This window comes from Oscarella lobularis, chromosome 7 (assembly GCF_947507565.1).
Source record: "Oscarella lobularis chromosome 7, ooOscLobu1.1, whole genome shotgun sequence".
In the NCBI taxonomy this organism is placed as follows: Eukaryota; Metazoa; Porifera; class Homoscleromorpha; order Homosclerophorida; family Oscarellidae; genus Oscarella; species Oscarella lobularis.
In genome coordinates this window covers 2,418,878-2,429,749 of record NC_089181.1, presented here as the reverse complement: position 1 = coordinate 2,429,749, position 10,872 = coordinate 2,418,878, and the positions used below count along the sequence as shown (strand labels likewise).

Here is a 10,872-nt window from a genome sequence, read left to right as displayed (position 1 = left end):
GAGATTGTTTATTCTTCTTCTTCTTCGGGCACATGGCAAACTGCAGCCAAGCGCTTCCGAGCGGCTGCACGAGAAAATGGCACTACTTCGTGACGGCATCCGTTGCTCCTTACTTCGGCTTTCTCATCATCTTCCTCATCTACCGTCTCGTTCTCGTGCTACGAAAAGCCGACGATTCAGACGCGCCCCGATCGAAGCTCGCTCTTCTCCGGCTCAAGCTCTTTAAAGATTGGGTATCGCTGAACGCGGTCGGTGGACGAATTTTGGTGCTGTAACACTAAGAGGACCTATAGGGGGCGTGACCAATGGACTTGTTCTTCTGCTGTAGGCCGCGTTTGCCATGCTCTTCAGTATCGGATCGTTTAGCATTTACATAAGAGACACGTTCCCGTTAGATTGCGCGTTAAAAATCGAGCGAGGCACGACGACGTAACCGTTTTTGTAGGAAAAGAGGCGTCGAGTGTTTGAACGTCGAAAGATGCGACGTCTACTCGGATCCTTGGTTCATTGTCGACGTCGTTTTTAATGCATATTTTTTGCTGTACTTTTTTTTGCGGGTACATGCGTCGGAGAAAATTTCGACTGAGAAGATGTACTTTTTTTTGTTTTGTCTCTAGTTTTTCGCTTCGAAAGATAAACTCGTGTTTTGGGTCACTTCGTCGACGATTGCCGACTTTGCGACGATTCCGCCTATTATCTACGCTCTTGGAGCTAACCAGTGGTGGCTAGGTATTTGGGGGGGGGGGATATTATCATTGCCTTTGCATTTCTGATGGGACACTTGGACGCTTTTAGGACTGAGATTCTGGAGAATTGGAGATCTGCTCTCGTTGCCCATACTTCTCGAATCTTTTGGAGTAGTCAAATCAAGGTCCGCTTACGTCTGGCTTAATTGGTTAAAATTTCCTATAGCAGTATTGCGTCTGCAGAAAGCTTTTGCTGACACTCAATCCGTTTCTCAGTCTTCTGGTTCTTTGGCTTTTAGGAGCAAGCGTTGTTCACTTGGTGCGTGAAGTACAGATGTACTCACACCTACACCTTATCTCTCTCTCTCTCTCTCTCTCTTAGTTGGAAAACACGGGAGATCCGTGGGTGGACTTCACAAATGCCATGCCCTTGGATTATTTTCAAGCTCAATATTTTATCGCTGTATGTTCCGTGTCTGAATAGTCAAGTTCGTCAAATTGAGTCGATTTTTGTGAAAGGTGACCATATCGACTGTGGGCTATGGAGACTTATCAGCCGAGACTACGCTCGGACGCATATTCATGATCGTCTTCATTGTCGGAGGATTGGCTCTCTTTGCCAGCTACGTTCCGCTCATCGTCGACTACATTGGGGATCGCAACAAATACTTGGGATCCTACGATCCAATCACGTTGAGGTAGGCGAGAGAAGGAGAGTTTGATGAGATGACCGTCCTTTTAGGCATCTGGTCGTTTGCGGCGACGTGACTGCGGCGAGCATGGAAAATTTTCTCAAGGACTTCTTTCACGAAGATCGCGACGAAGAGGGAAAGACGACCGTTGTCTTTCTTGACTTGTAAGTAACCCTTTTAGAGTACAGGTGCAGAGAAAAAAAATCAGACTTTTTGTCTACCTAGAGAGCTTCCGAGTGCTCACCTGAAATCGATTCTGCGCTACTATGCGCTTGGAGCGGAATATTTCCAGGGGTCTCCGCTCAGCATCAAGGACCTCAAGCGAGTCAAGGTGCGTAGAACGAGAATTCATTGTACGTGGGGATTCCATGCTTTCACTCTAGCTTAAAGACGCCGAAGCGTGCATCATTCTCGCCGACAACACCGTCTCAAATCGAGAAGAAAAAGATTCGGAAAACATGATGCGGTACGCTAATTTTTTTTAATGACGAAACCAAAGTTTGATGCACTTGGGGGGGAAGGGCTGTTTCGATTAAGAACTACAAGCAGGATATGAGAATCGTGATGCAGGTTCTTCTTCAAAAGAACAAGGTTAGCGCAACGTTCGTCTCCTTAGCTTGTTCTCTTCATTTGGTGTTTCTAGGCGTTGGTACAGAGTATTCCGAATTTCGATCCGCGACAGTATGGCGATGCAATTATATGCGTGACAGAAGTGCGCGGTCTTTCCTGAGCTGAAATAAAAATAATAAAGCGACTCTTTTTTAGCTGAAATTGAGTATGATTGCTCAGAGCTGTCTTTGCCCGGGATTTTCCACTCTTCTGTGCAATATAATTGGAATTGGATCCTACGAATACAGCGTTAGGATTTTTCTTTCGTTTTCTTCTCCCAAGTTAATTTGATAGCCGATTGCTTAGAACGTGAACCAGAGTGAAAATTGGCAGGATAGTTACTTCTTCGGTTGCGGATACGAATTTTACATGGCTCAATTGTCGGAGAATTTCGTCGGGATGACCTTTCCCGAAGTCGCCGAGTAAGCGAGTTTTAGAGCCAAGTGCCTACCCGTGGTGTATGACGAAATTTAGAATTTGCTTCAAAAAATGGAATATCGTTCTTTTGGCTGTTGAAGACAGAAGCAGTTCGACGTCAACGTATGTGCCTAGCCCCGTTGTCAGACAGCATCTTCGATTTCTCCGTAGAATTCTTCTCAATCCTTCTCGTAAAGAGTTCATTGTTTCAAAGGGCACTCAAGGCTACTTTTTGGCGTTTGACAAGGAGACGGCGGAAAAGTACACGATCGATTGTTTTTAAAGCGTCTCATCGCGATCAATTGGCGTCTCCACATTTTTAGAGCCTCTTACTTTAGCGAATCTTATTCGGTGGAAAACGGTACAGTAGTAGGCGCGTGCGTTTTCGAGAGGACAGACCGCCTTATTGGATTGAGATTTAGACGAAATTCAACTCAAGTCATTCTCGAGGAAGAGTCAACGTTTCTTTCGCCGCGCCGCCGCCTCTTCGAATGACGCTTACGAGGACGACGGCGACGAAAGTCGCCAACTAGATGTCGTCGACGACGACGAGAAAGAGGAGAAAGAGGAGGAGGAGGAAAAATTGACTCCTGCTAGCGTTGGGATTCGGCTGAATAGGAGCGCATCCTTTTACGTGTGCGATCAAGCACAGTCGTTTGAAGAGGCTATTTTGGTATACCGGCTATAACCCCGTCGTCGCAATTGTGTAGATAATCCTAATTTCCGCAGACCGACGGAGAGTGCGAATATCTTCGACATCACATCGTCGTCTGCGTGATAGGAGACGATAGCTCCGTTCTTATTGGCTTGAAAGATATGGTAAGGTCGTCTCTCTTTTCCTTAAAGTATGAGGTTCTAATTTGTGAATCTGCGCAGCTCTTGCCTATGCGTGCATCAAATTTGGCCGTTGCTGAGTTGAAATTAGTCGTTCTTCTGGGAGATAGAAGCTACTTGGAGAGAGAAGTATGCAACGCTGCATCACTTTGTCGTACATTATGCGAATTTCTCTAGTGGGAGAGTCTTTCATCTCTCAACGACATTCGAATCATTTGCGTCAGTTCAATTTCTATTGAGCGTATCTGTTGTTGATGATGTTCTTGGGCTCTTTTTTTGTTTTCAGGGTTCTCCTCTAGTTCAAAGGGATCTTCGACGAGCGATGGTAAACACGTGTTCGATGTGCGTCTTTCTGCGAAGTTCCCAGTGTGAAACCGCTGGCCAATCGAAAGACGAATACCTCATCGACAAGGAATGCATCTTGGGCACGCTCAACTTGAAATCGATGAAATTTCCGAGCGGCAAAGGAGCCAAGCAAGGATACGATATTCCGATAATAACTGATCTCGGTATAACAAAGGAGTCAAAGAGACGAAACGTTGTAACGACTGCTTTTCTTTTACTAGCGTACGATTCAAACGTTCAGTTTCTTGATCAGGAAGACGAGGACAATCCCGACGCGGCTCTGTGCGAATCGCAGCCCTTTGCGTTTGGTCAAGCCATAAGTTCATCTATCATGGACTCGGTCGTCAGCTCGGTATGTTTTTAGCCAATTTTCTGAGTTTTTTCTTCTTTCTGATCTTTTTTTCTTACATATGTTAGGTGTACTGTGATCGCAAGGCAATGACGTTGCTTCATCTGCTTCTCAATACGGAAGAAATTGTCACAGAGGACGACGAAGGCGAAGACGATCTCGACGTTAAGTCAAAGATCATTCGCTGTCGTCTAACCCAGTGCCCAATCATTGATCCACCATTCGATACTTTTGCAGTAAGTGCACATGGATTGTCTCACTTTTAGTTGTGCATTATTTTTCGTAGGATGGAGGTCTCTACGGAGACATGTTTACGTTCGTTTTAAGGTCTCGCAGCTTCCTGTGCCTCGGCCTCTATAGGGCATTTGGTACTCAGCGTTGCGTCATCACCTCTCCCCCCTATGACTATCCTCTTCGTCCGAGCGACCGGGTGTTTGTTATCAAAAAAGGAAAATGAGAAGTTGAACGAATTTTGCAATTTTTTTAATTTTTCACATTTTTGTATGCTGCAGGAGTTTTTCTTCGTAACGTGCGTTAAAATGGGGTCGAACTTCTCGAAGACGCTGCGAGAAGAGGAAATCGAGGAGATCGAATCAGAAACTGGCTGTCAGTCGCTTCTTTGTTGTCACAGCGGTATCTCTCTGACCTCTCAACCGTTTAGTCACGGCAAAACAGATCACGAGACTCTACAATCGCTATTCGAACTTGGACAAGGCAAACAAAGGATATCTTGGGTAAGAAAAAAGGCCAATCGCGATCGTTCGATAAAGTTTCATCGGAAAAGGCGCGAAGACTTTCAGCACATTCCCGAAATAGCCATCAATCCTCTGGGAGAACGAATTATCGACGCATTTTTCGAGTTCGTCGATCTAACGTACGGGGGGCACCGTTCTTTACTCTCTCTTTTTGCAGCCAGGACGATGGCGACGGCGTCGATCAGCAAGCGCGAGTCAATTTTCGTCAATTCATTCGCGTTCTCGCCCAATTTCGTCCCGTTTCGTCGACGCGCGCCGGCGATCTGCAATTGAACGCAAAAGCGAAGAAACTCAAGTTCGTCTTCGACGTGTACGACTTGGACAAGGACGAGAAAATATCAAGGGAAGATCTGACAAAGGCAAGATAGACTAGTAGTAAGAACTGGGCCCCCCTAAATTGATGTACGGCACCTGTCAAAAAATGATTTACAATGCATCTAGTTTGCATCGACCAGAGGTCTTGAACTAAACTTTATGGTCTAGGTTCTTCAGATGATGGTTGGATCGAACGTTACAAGTGATCAGGTACACTAAATAAGGACCAATGTTATTATTTCATTTTGCCCTGTTCTTTCTCCTCAGCTCAATTCTATTGCCGATTGTACAATGGCCGAAATTGACGAGGACAAGGACGGATTCATTTCCTATGACAAATTCTGCAAGGCAATGGATGGAATAAAGATAGACGAGAAGATGAGCATTCGCTTTCTCTAATGCACAATTAGAAGATGCCAGAAAAAAAGACAGATATGCGTACGTTCGTATGATCAAATATGTATTTATAGAGTTTCTCTAGTTTTCTCGACTTTCCTAACTTTCTCTTTTCTTGCTCCAGAACATGCTACAGACGGCGCTGCAGAGGTGCAAACCTTTGCTACCATTTACTCTCTCATACACATTGTGGATGTCTTACTTGAAGAGTTGATAGACTCGCGATTCAGGTGCTGTCTTTTTTGCGCGGGGTTCTCTCGCTTCGTCGTCGTTGCTATCATCCCTCTTCGCATTTCTCGACTCCCCGTCGTCATTATCAGGATCGCTATCCTCTTCTTCTACCAGTCGTCGCCGTTTGGCTCTTCGAAGTCTGATCGGTTGATCGCTGTCGCTGTCGCTCAGATTCTTATCCTTTTCGGCATTCTTGATTTCGACGTGAAGCGTGAACACATTTGGACAAATCTTGAGCGGGACGTTTTCAACGTAAAAGTTGAACTTATCAGCCGCCTTCCACCTACACTTGTCTAAAAAATCAAATCGTTATTACAGGTATTATTATAATTTTATTATTTTTACAAGGATAGACGACGATGTCGTCGGCTTGTACGGGCGCGGGAGATTCGGCGCCGGTTGTCAGAATGGCTAAGATGATGCGCTACGAAGGGAAAGTCAAAGGGTGTCCGCCTTTTCGTCTCTGTCTCTACGTAAGAGGATCCTTTTCACCTTTAAATCTTCTTGGATTTTCTTGTCTTCGAAGAAACTTCTCGCTTTCGAGTCGCTGCGCGAAAGAAATTCTGTCACGAGAATTTGACGATCGCGCGACGAGCTGACGTTTCGCTGCAACCGCGAGATCGCAGTTTCACTTTGTAGACGCAATCTTCGACGATGAATAGTCGCGTTTCGGGCGTCGGAAGACGAAACTTTTCGACGTCCATCGGCGCGTTCAATGATTTGTAGCGTGCGTTATCAGACTCGTTGTTAAGTTGGCAACGGCGAGTTTCAGAAGCGGTTATCGATCGGTTGACGCTCTGCGAGTCATGTGCGACGTTGAATCGTGGTGCAAAGTGGAGGGAAATCCGAAAGCGGAGTATGTAAGATCTGAAAGGAAGCATTTTCCCAAGAATTGGGCAAGCAGCGTTTTTGGATCGGCTCCATCATCGTCAAAACGCGAAGAAAGAAGTCAGTGGGTCGCTTCCGAGAAGGAGCACAAGCACCGAAGGCATTTTCCAGATAAACGTGAGAACGTCTTAGGCATAAAATCAAGCGCGGATCTGACGTTTTTCTTTTTCATTTTTTCTTAGAAATTTCTCATCTTGTGTGAGCGAAATCGTCCCTGACTGAAACTAAAATGACAGCACAAGCGGTTGTTCTTACCAATTGCACTGTGCACTTGCATCTAGTAGTATTTTTTAATTAATTGAGGTAAATAATACAGCGCAGGTCCCGTACGTATATCTCAATGGCGAACGATTCGACGCCAAAAGACTTCGATTCGATCGGCGTGGACGACTTTTACGTCTTTTTAGACGTCGATCCAAGCTGCAGCGAGAAGGACGTGCGTCGAACTGCTCCTCGAACGCAGCTTGCAGCGCATTTTTTCATAGATCACGAAATCGTATCGAAAGAGAGCACTCAAATGCCATCCGGACAAAAATCCCGACGACAAAAGAGCCGGTAAGCAATCTATAGATGCCGCAAAGGTTTCGAAAGCGTTCGTATAGCGGAGGAATTCCAGCGTCTATCGAGAATCTTTACCATTCTCACTGACAAAGCTGCAAGAGTAAAAGAGGCGGGCCTAGTTTGAAGACTGCATACGATGTCGAATGCTTAGGCAGCGTATGACAATCTACGCAAAGCTCGAAAGCGACAGAAGGAACGAACGGCAGCATTGGATGCAAAACGAAGAAAATTCAAAGATGGTACAATCGATAGAAGAATTCAATCTATCGAAAGCAGATTTTTTGATATTTTGATTTTTAGAATTGGAGAAACGCGAGAGCGTTCATCGACGGGACGTATTTGACGAGAAATGGGCGGCGCAGAGATTGGAGCAAGAGGTACTGTACACATTATCTATTTTGACTTTTTGTGGTTGCATAATGTTTTCCTCCTTTTGCCGCAGATCAAGAGACTTCGAGAAGAGGGGCTCAGGAAAGTGCAAGAACAAGAGGAACTGATAAAAGCCGAGTTGGCAACTGAGAAGTCAGAAAAACGTAACGTACAGTGCTTCTTTCTCTTTTCTATCTAGCTACACTGTATTTTTCTTCAGGAGCAGCTGGACCGACTGATTTAGCAATGACTCTAAAGGTACAAGATATTTGCTATTGGTTCTCCAACGCAGCTCTTGTCTGTAGATTAAATGGAAAGCAAAGAAAAACGACGAGTTGAATGGAGGCTATGACCACGAGATTCTTACTCAACTCTTGCAGAAGGTGTGAGCCGGACTTACAAGATTTTTCACGAATAGCTTTGATTGACTAGTATGGCACTGTTCGTGTCATTGTTTCAAGCAAAAGAAAAGGAAGCGCCATAGCTAACTTCTCTGACATTCAGAGTGCAGTGAGTGTCATGGGAACTATTGTCTATCTAAATGTATTGCATGTACTCTGTACCATAGAAACTAGCATTTCGGAATGAAAAGGGACTGATAGATAATCCAATCGTTTTGGCTTGGGCAGGAGGCGAACCACCAGAGCAAACGAACCAAGTAGGAGAGCCACAGATGGTAAGGAGAGCGCAGAGAGAGAAAAAAATCCAATGCAAATTCAACTTGTCTTTCTATTGTAGATAATAGGCAGCAGCAGCTTAGTCACTGATACGGACTACGAAAGCATGACACTGACAAGACTAAAACAGGCTCAAGAACGAAAGAGACTCATAGAACAAATGCAAAGGGAAGACGCAGATGAAGCAGTATCGTTTCAAAACACGTGACTAGCATTAATTCCATTAATTCGATAACAGTTCCTATTTGACGTCATCGGGTCTGTGCAGTGTCCATATGATCGTCTGTCCCACTCCCGACGAACAGATGACCCGGAAGCCCAGCTTTTCTAATTTGTTCAGAACGATGCCGGGCGGATCATTGCACCGATATTCCGAGCTAGAAAAACGTCATTATCTGCTATGGGCGGAGAATTTTTCTACGTGAGACTTCCGAATTCTCGAGTGAGTTCGGCGCCAATTGCCTTCATTAGGTCCGGATCAGCCAGATGATCGCCGCAGATGGTTGGGCCGCTTGTCTTAAGACGAAATGAGAAGCGACAGTACAGATTCGACGCTTTACCAGTCGAATTTGCGTTCCAATCAACAGATACATTGTGCTGTGCTCACAGTCCCTAAACTTCCAATTAGCTGCGCGCGCAGAACGTGTCACGTGATTTTGTTTTTCGACGATTTCGCTCCTTCTTCATGGTGCGTACAGTACCGCTCCTCGACCTCCGGATCGCGCTGGATGTACCAGACGTACGGAGGGTACAGAGCTGTAGACCACTAGTCGTCTTCCTGGTCACACTGTATGTACAAGACGTACGGGGGATGCAGAGCTGTACCCACTCTCCGGTTTTTCCCATGCAGCCAATGCTGTGCGCTTCGTCCAAATAGAGATAAGCCTAGGGAAAGACACTCGAAACAAAAGAATCTACTCACTAGTGCGCTTGCCTTGTATTTCTTCTTCAGTTCAATGGCCTTTTTGAGAGAAACAACGGATCCTTCCATGCTGAAAATACGGCAGTGACGAAATAATCTTGCTGCTTTGTCCTACTACCTACCTGTAGATTCCTTCAACACATATTAGGATTTTATCGTACGGCCTGTTCGTTTTGGGGTTGCCATAGACGACGGCGCGACGTAGTATTTTCTCAAGATCTTCCATGTCTATGAATTTGGCTATCAGAGCGTGTTTATAAATACTCTGTTATAGTAAGTAAACATTGTGCTTGAAAGGGACTATTTTGGCTCCAGATAGACGTATACCCAGTACGAGAGACGAATGGTTGAGCTGATCACTTATGATAAGACTTTTCTGTAGGAATAGCATTTGTGAGTTGTTCTGTCCAAACGCTTGAACTGCCTCCGCGTTTACCTCTCCAGCCAAAGCGGGAATATTGGCTGCATTGGTCGCAAATCCCATTCCAACACCATAGCGGCTGGCTTCTGAACAAACTTGAAACAGTCGCTCAGCTATGGTCTCGACGACGAGCAAATTCGTCTTCTCCATGCGACCGTTCAATGGCAAGCGGAACACTTTCTGCGACAGTTTCGCGTCGAAGCGTTTGAAGTAATTCGCGGGGGAGACGACTATAGACACTTGTCCTTACGCTACGCATATAGATTAATTCATCATTCAGTATTCAACGTTCAAAGCTCTTTCGAGGACTTTGAAGACATTGAATACCATCATAGTGGCACGAGCAAATTATGTGCGAGCAGAAGAGCTCGCGCTCTCGAACCCATTCGACCACAGAAAAATCACGTTGACAACTGATGACCCACGCCATGTACATGTACTGGTCTGGGTCGGCATCTCACCTCGACCACGGGCTGCTCCTCAAAATCCCAACCTATCTTTGTCATGAACATTCTCGTGTAGCCAACGATCAAGTAGAAAGCCCAAGATACAGCGCACCAGAACGGCGTCTCTTCAAACGACTCTCTCAGTGGCTCCTTTGAAATCGTCGAATCATTGTCTTCGTGCAACTCGTTTGCTGAACTGGCGCAGACGGCCCCATTCGCAGTTGCAGCCGGCATCGAGTCCGACGGTGCCACTCCGTTTGACAGCATCAATTTATTTTGGGTGGCAATACGGGACTCACGTGTTCACGTCCCATTGCGCCATGGCCAAGCTGACGCGAGTACAAGTCGTCCTTGCACTTGGAATGCTCGTCGCCGGCTCCGTCACGACACTACTCAAGAAGGCTCAAAACGATTGCAAGTGAGGAAAAATTAGTACAATGCGTATCATTCGTAAATATATGCATATATATATTGTAGTGTTGGATACAACTTTTCCGCAAAGGCGGAAACCGTGCATCCATTCAACCATCCATGGTTTCAAACGCTTTTCATGTTTACTGGTAACATTTTTTCGCAAGACTCGTACGTTTTTATCATTCTCTGCGCATATGTAGGCGAGACGCTTTGCTTGATCGTCTACGTCGTGTATCGGTTCGTCGAAACGAGAAAGATAAAGCGAGTGAGAGAATCCGAGGTCGAGAGAAGCGATACAAAACGCACGCGCTCTCATAATCGTCACTTTCTTTCACAGCTTCGCGATTGGATTAGCCGCAACGACTTCGACGAGTCCAACCGGACGAGTGGGGATAATACGGGGCCTGCGTCATTCAAACCAATACAGAGACCTCCGTGAGACCTTTGCTATCGCGAGAATCTCTCTACTCATAGAACGTTTAGGATATTCCATTGGATCTTCATCATCCCCACTTGCTGTGATCTCGTTGGCACGTCACTGGCAG

General features: G+C 45.7%; 5 protein-coding genes across 8 annotated transcripts; 3 read left to right on the top strand and 2 right to left on the bottom strand.

The window, feature by feature from the left end:
- Positions 1 to 5: 5 nt before the first annotated feature.
- Positions 6 to 4,476, top strand: LOC136189506 (calcium-activated potassium channel subunit alpha-1a-like). Its single transcript, XM_065977482.1, has 26 exons — positions 6 to 266; positions 329 to 390; positions 446 to 557; positions 618 to 729; positions 796 to 871; positions 930 to 1,005; positions 1,069 to 1,149; positions 1,206 to 1,384; positions 1,429 to 1,542; positions 1,604 to 1,709; positions 1,762 to 1,844; positions 1,900 to 1,969; positions 2,022 to 2,090; positions 2,144 to 2,236; positions 2,294 to 2,409; positions 2,462 to 2,527; positions 2,576 to 2,665; positions 2,728 to 2,765; positions 2,827 to 3,077; positions 3,134 to 3,223; positions 3,281 to 3,367; positions 3,416 to 3,457; positions 3,525 to 3,747; positions 3,805 to 3,935; positions 4,001 to 4,168; positions 4,219 to 4,476. Exons 1-26 carry the CDS (start codon positions 33 to 35, stop codon positions 4,387 to 4,389), a joined length of 2,940 nt encoding a protein of 979 aa, XP_065833554.1. The 5' UTR covers positions 6 to 32; the 3' UTR covers positions 4,390 to 4,476.
- On the top strand, positions 4,447 to 5,599 carry LOC136189519 (calcineurin B homologous protein 1-like). Of its 3 annotated transcripts, none has more exons than XM_065977507.1 (7): positions 4,447 to 4,538; positions 4,594 to 4,666; positions 4,717 to 4,791; positions 4,845 to 5,046; positions 5,171 to 5,212; positions 5,270 to 5,440; positions 5,523 to 5,599. In XM_065977507.1, exons 1-6 carry the CDS (start codon positions 4,472 to 4,474, stop codon positions 5,399 to 5,401), a joined length of 591 nt encoding a protein of 196 aa, XP_065833579.1. In that variant the 5' UTR covers positions 4,447 to 4,471; the 3' UTR covers positions 5,402 to 5,440; positions 5,523 to 5,599. The 3 variants fall into 3 exon arrangements, with proteins under 3 accessions (XP_065833579.1, XP_065833580.1, XP_065833578.1); XM_065977508.1 differs by having other exon boundaries at positions 5,484 to 5,599; XM_065977506.1 differs by having other exon boundaries at positions 5,270 to 5,599.
- On the bottom strand, positions 5,392 to 6,345 carry LOC136189521 (membrane-anchored junction protein-like). The gene is made up of 5 exons (XM_065977509.1): positions 6,230 to 6,345; positions 6,122 to 6,176; positions 5,975 to 6,053; positions 5,601 to 5,922; positions 5,392 to 5,540 (listed from the first exon to the last, which is right to left on the bottom strand). Exons 1-5 carry the CDS (start codon positions 6,331 to 6,333, stop codon positions 5,498 to 5,500), a joined length of 603 nt encoding a protein of 200 aa, XP_065833581.1. The 5' UTR covers positions 6,334 to 6,345; the 3' UTR covers positions 5,392 to 5,497.
- Positions 6,346 to 6,723: 378 nt separating this feature from the next.
- Positions 6,724 to 8,373, top strand: LOC136189518 (dnaJ homolog subfamily C member 17-like). The gene is made up of 11 exons (XM_065977505.1): positions 6,724 to 6,953; positions 7,003 to 7,072; positions 7,120 to 7,178; positions 7,230 to 7,317; positions 7,379 to 7,455; positions 7,521 to 7,611; positions 7,668 to 7,705; positions 7,753 to 7,830; positions 7,880 to 7,957; positions 8,016 to 8,123; positions 8,186 to 8,373. Exons 1-11 carry the CDS (start codon positions 6,858 to 6,860, stop codon positions 8,330 to 8,332), a joined length of 930 nt encoding a protein of 309 aa, XP_065833577.1. The 5' UTR covers positions 6,724 to 6,857; the 3' UTR covers positions 8,333 to 8,373.
- Positions 8,374 to 8,724: 351 nt separating this feature from the next.
- On the bottom strand, positions 8,725 to 10,769 carry LOC136189522 (serine palmitoyltransferase 2-like). 2 transcript variants are annotated; one of them, XR_010670406.1, is made up of 6 exons: positions 9,483 to 10,769; positions 9,330 to 9,422; positions 9,169 to 9,274; positions 9,059 to 9,116; positions 8,954 to 9,009; positions 8,725 to 8,902 (listed from the first exon to the last, which is right to left on the bottom strand). XR_010670406.1 is itself a non-coding variant. In XM_065977510.1 (6 exons), the coding sequence occupies exons 3-6, from the start codon at positions 9,270 to 9,272 to the stop codon at positions 8,771 to 8,773; spliced, it is 351 nt and encodes a 116-aa protein (XP_065833582.1). In that variant the 5' UTR covers positions 9,273 to 9,274; positions 9,330 to 9,422; positions 9,483 to 10,769; the 3' UTR covers positions 8,725 to 8,770. The 2 variants fall into 2 exon arrangements, 1 of the variants encoding a protein (XP_065833582.1); XM_065977510.1 differs by having other exon boundaries at positions 8,725 to 8,880; positions 8,931 to 9,009.
- Positions 10,770 to 10,872: the final 103 nt, after the last annotated feature.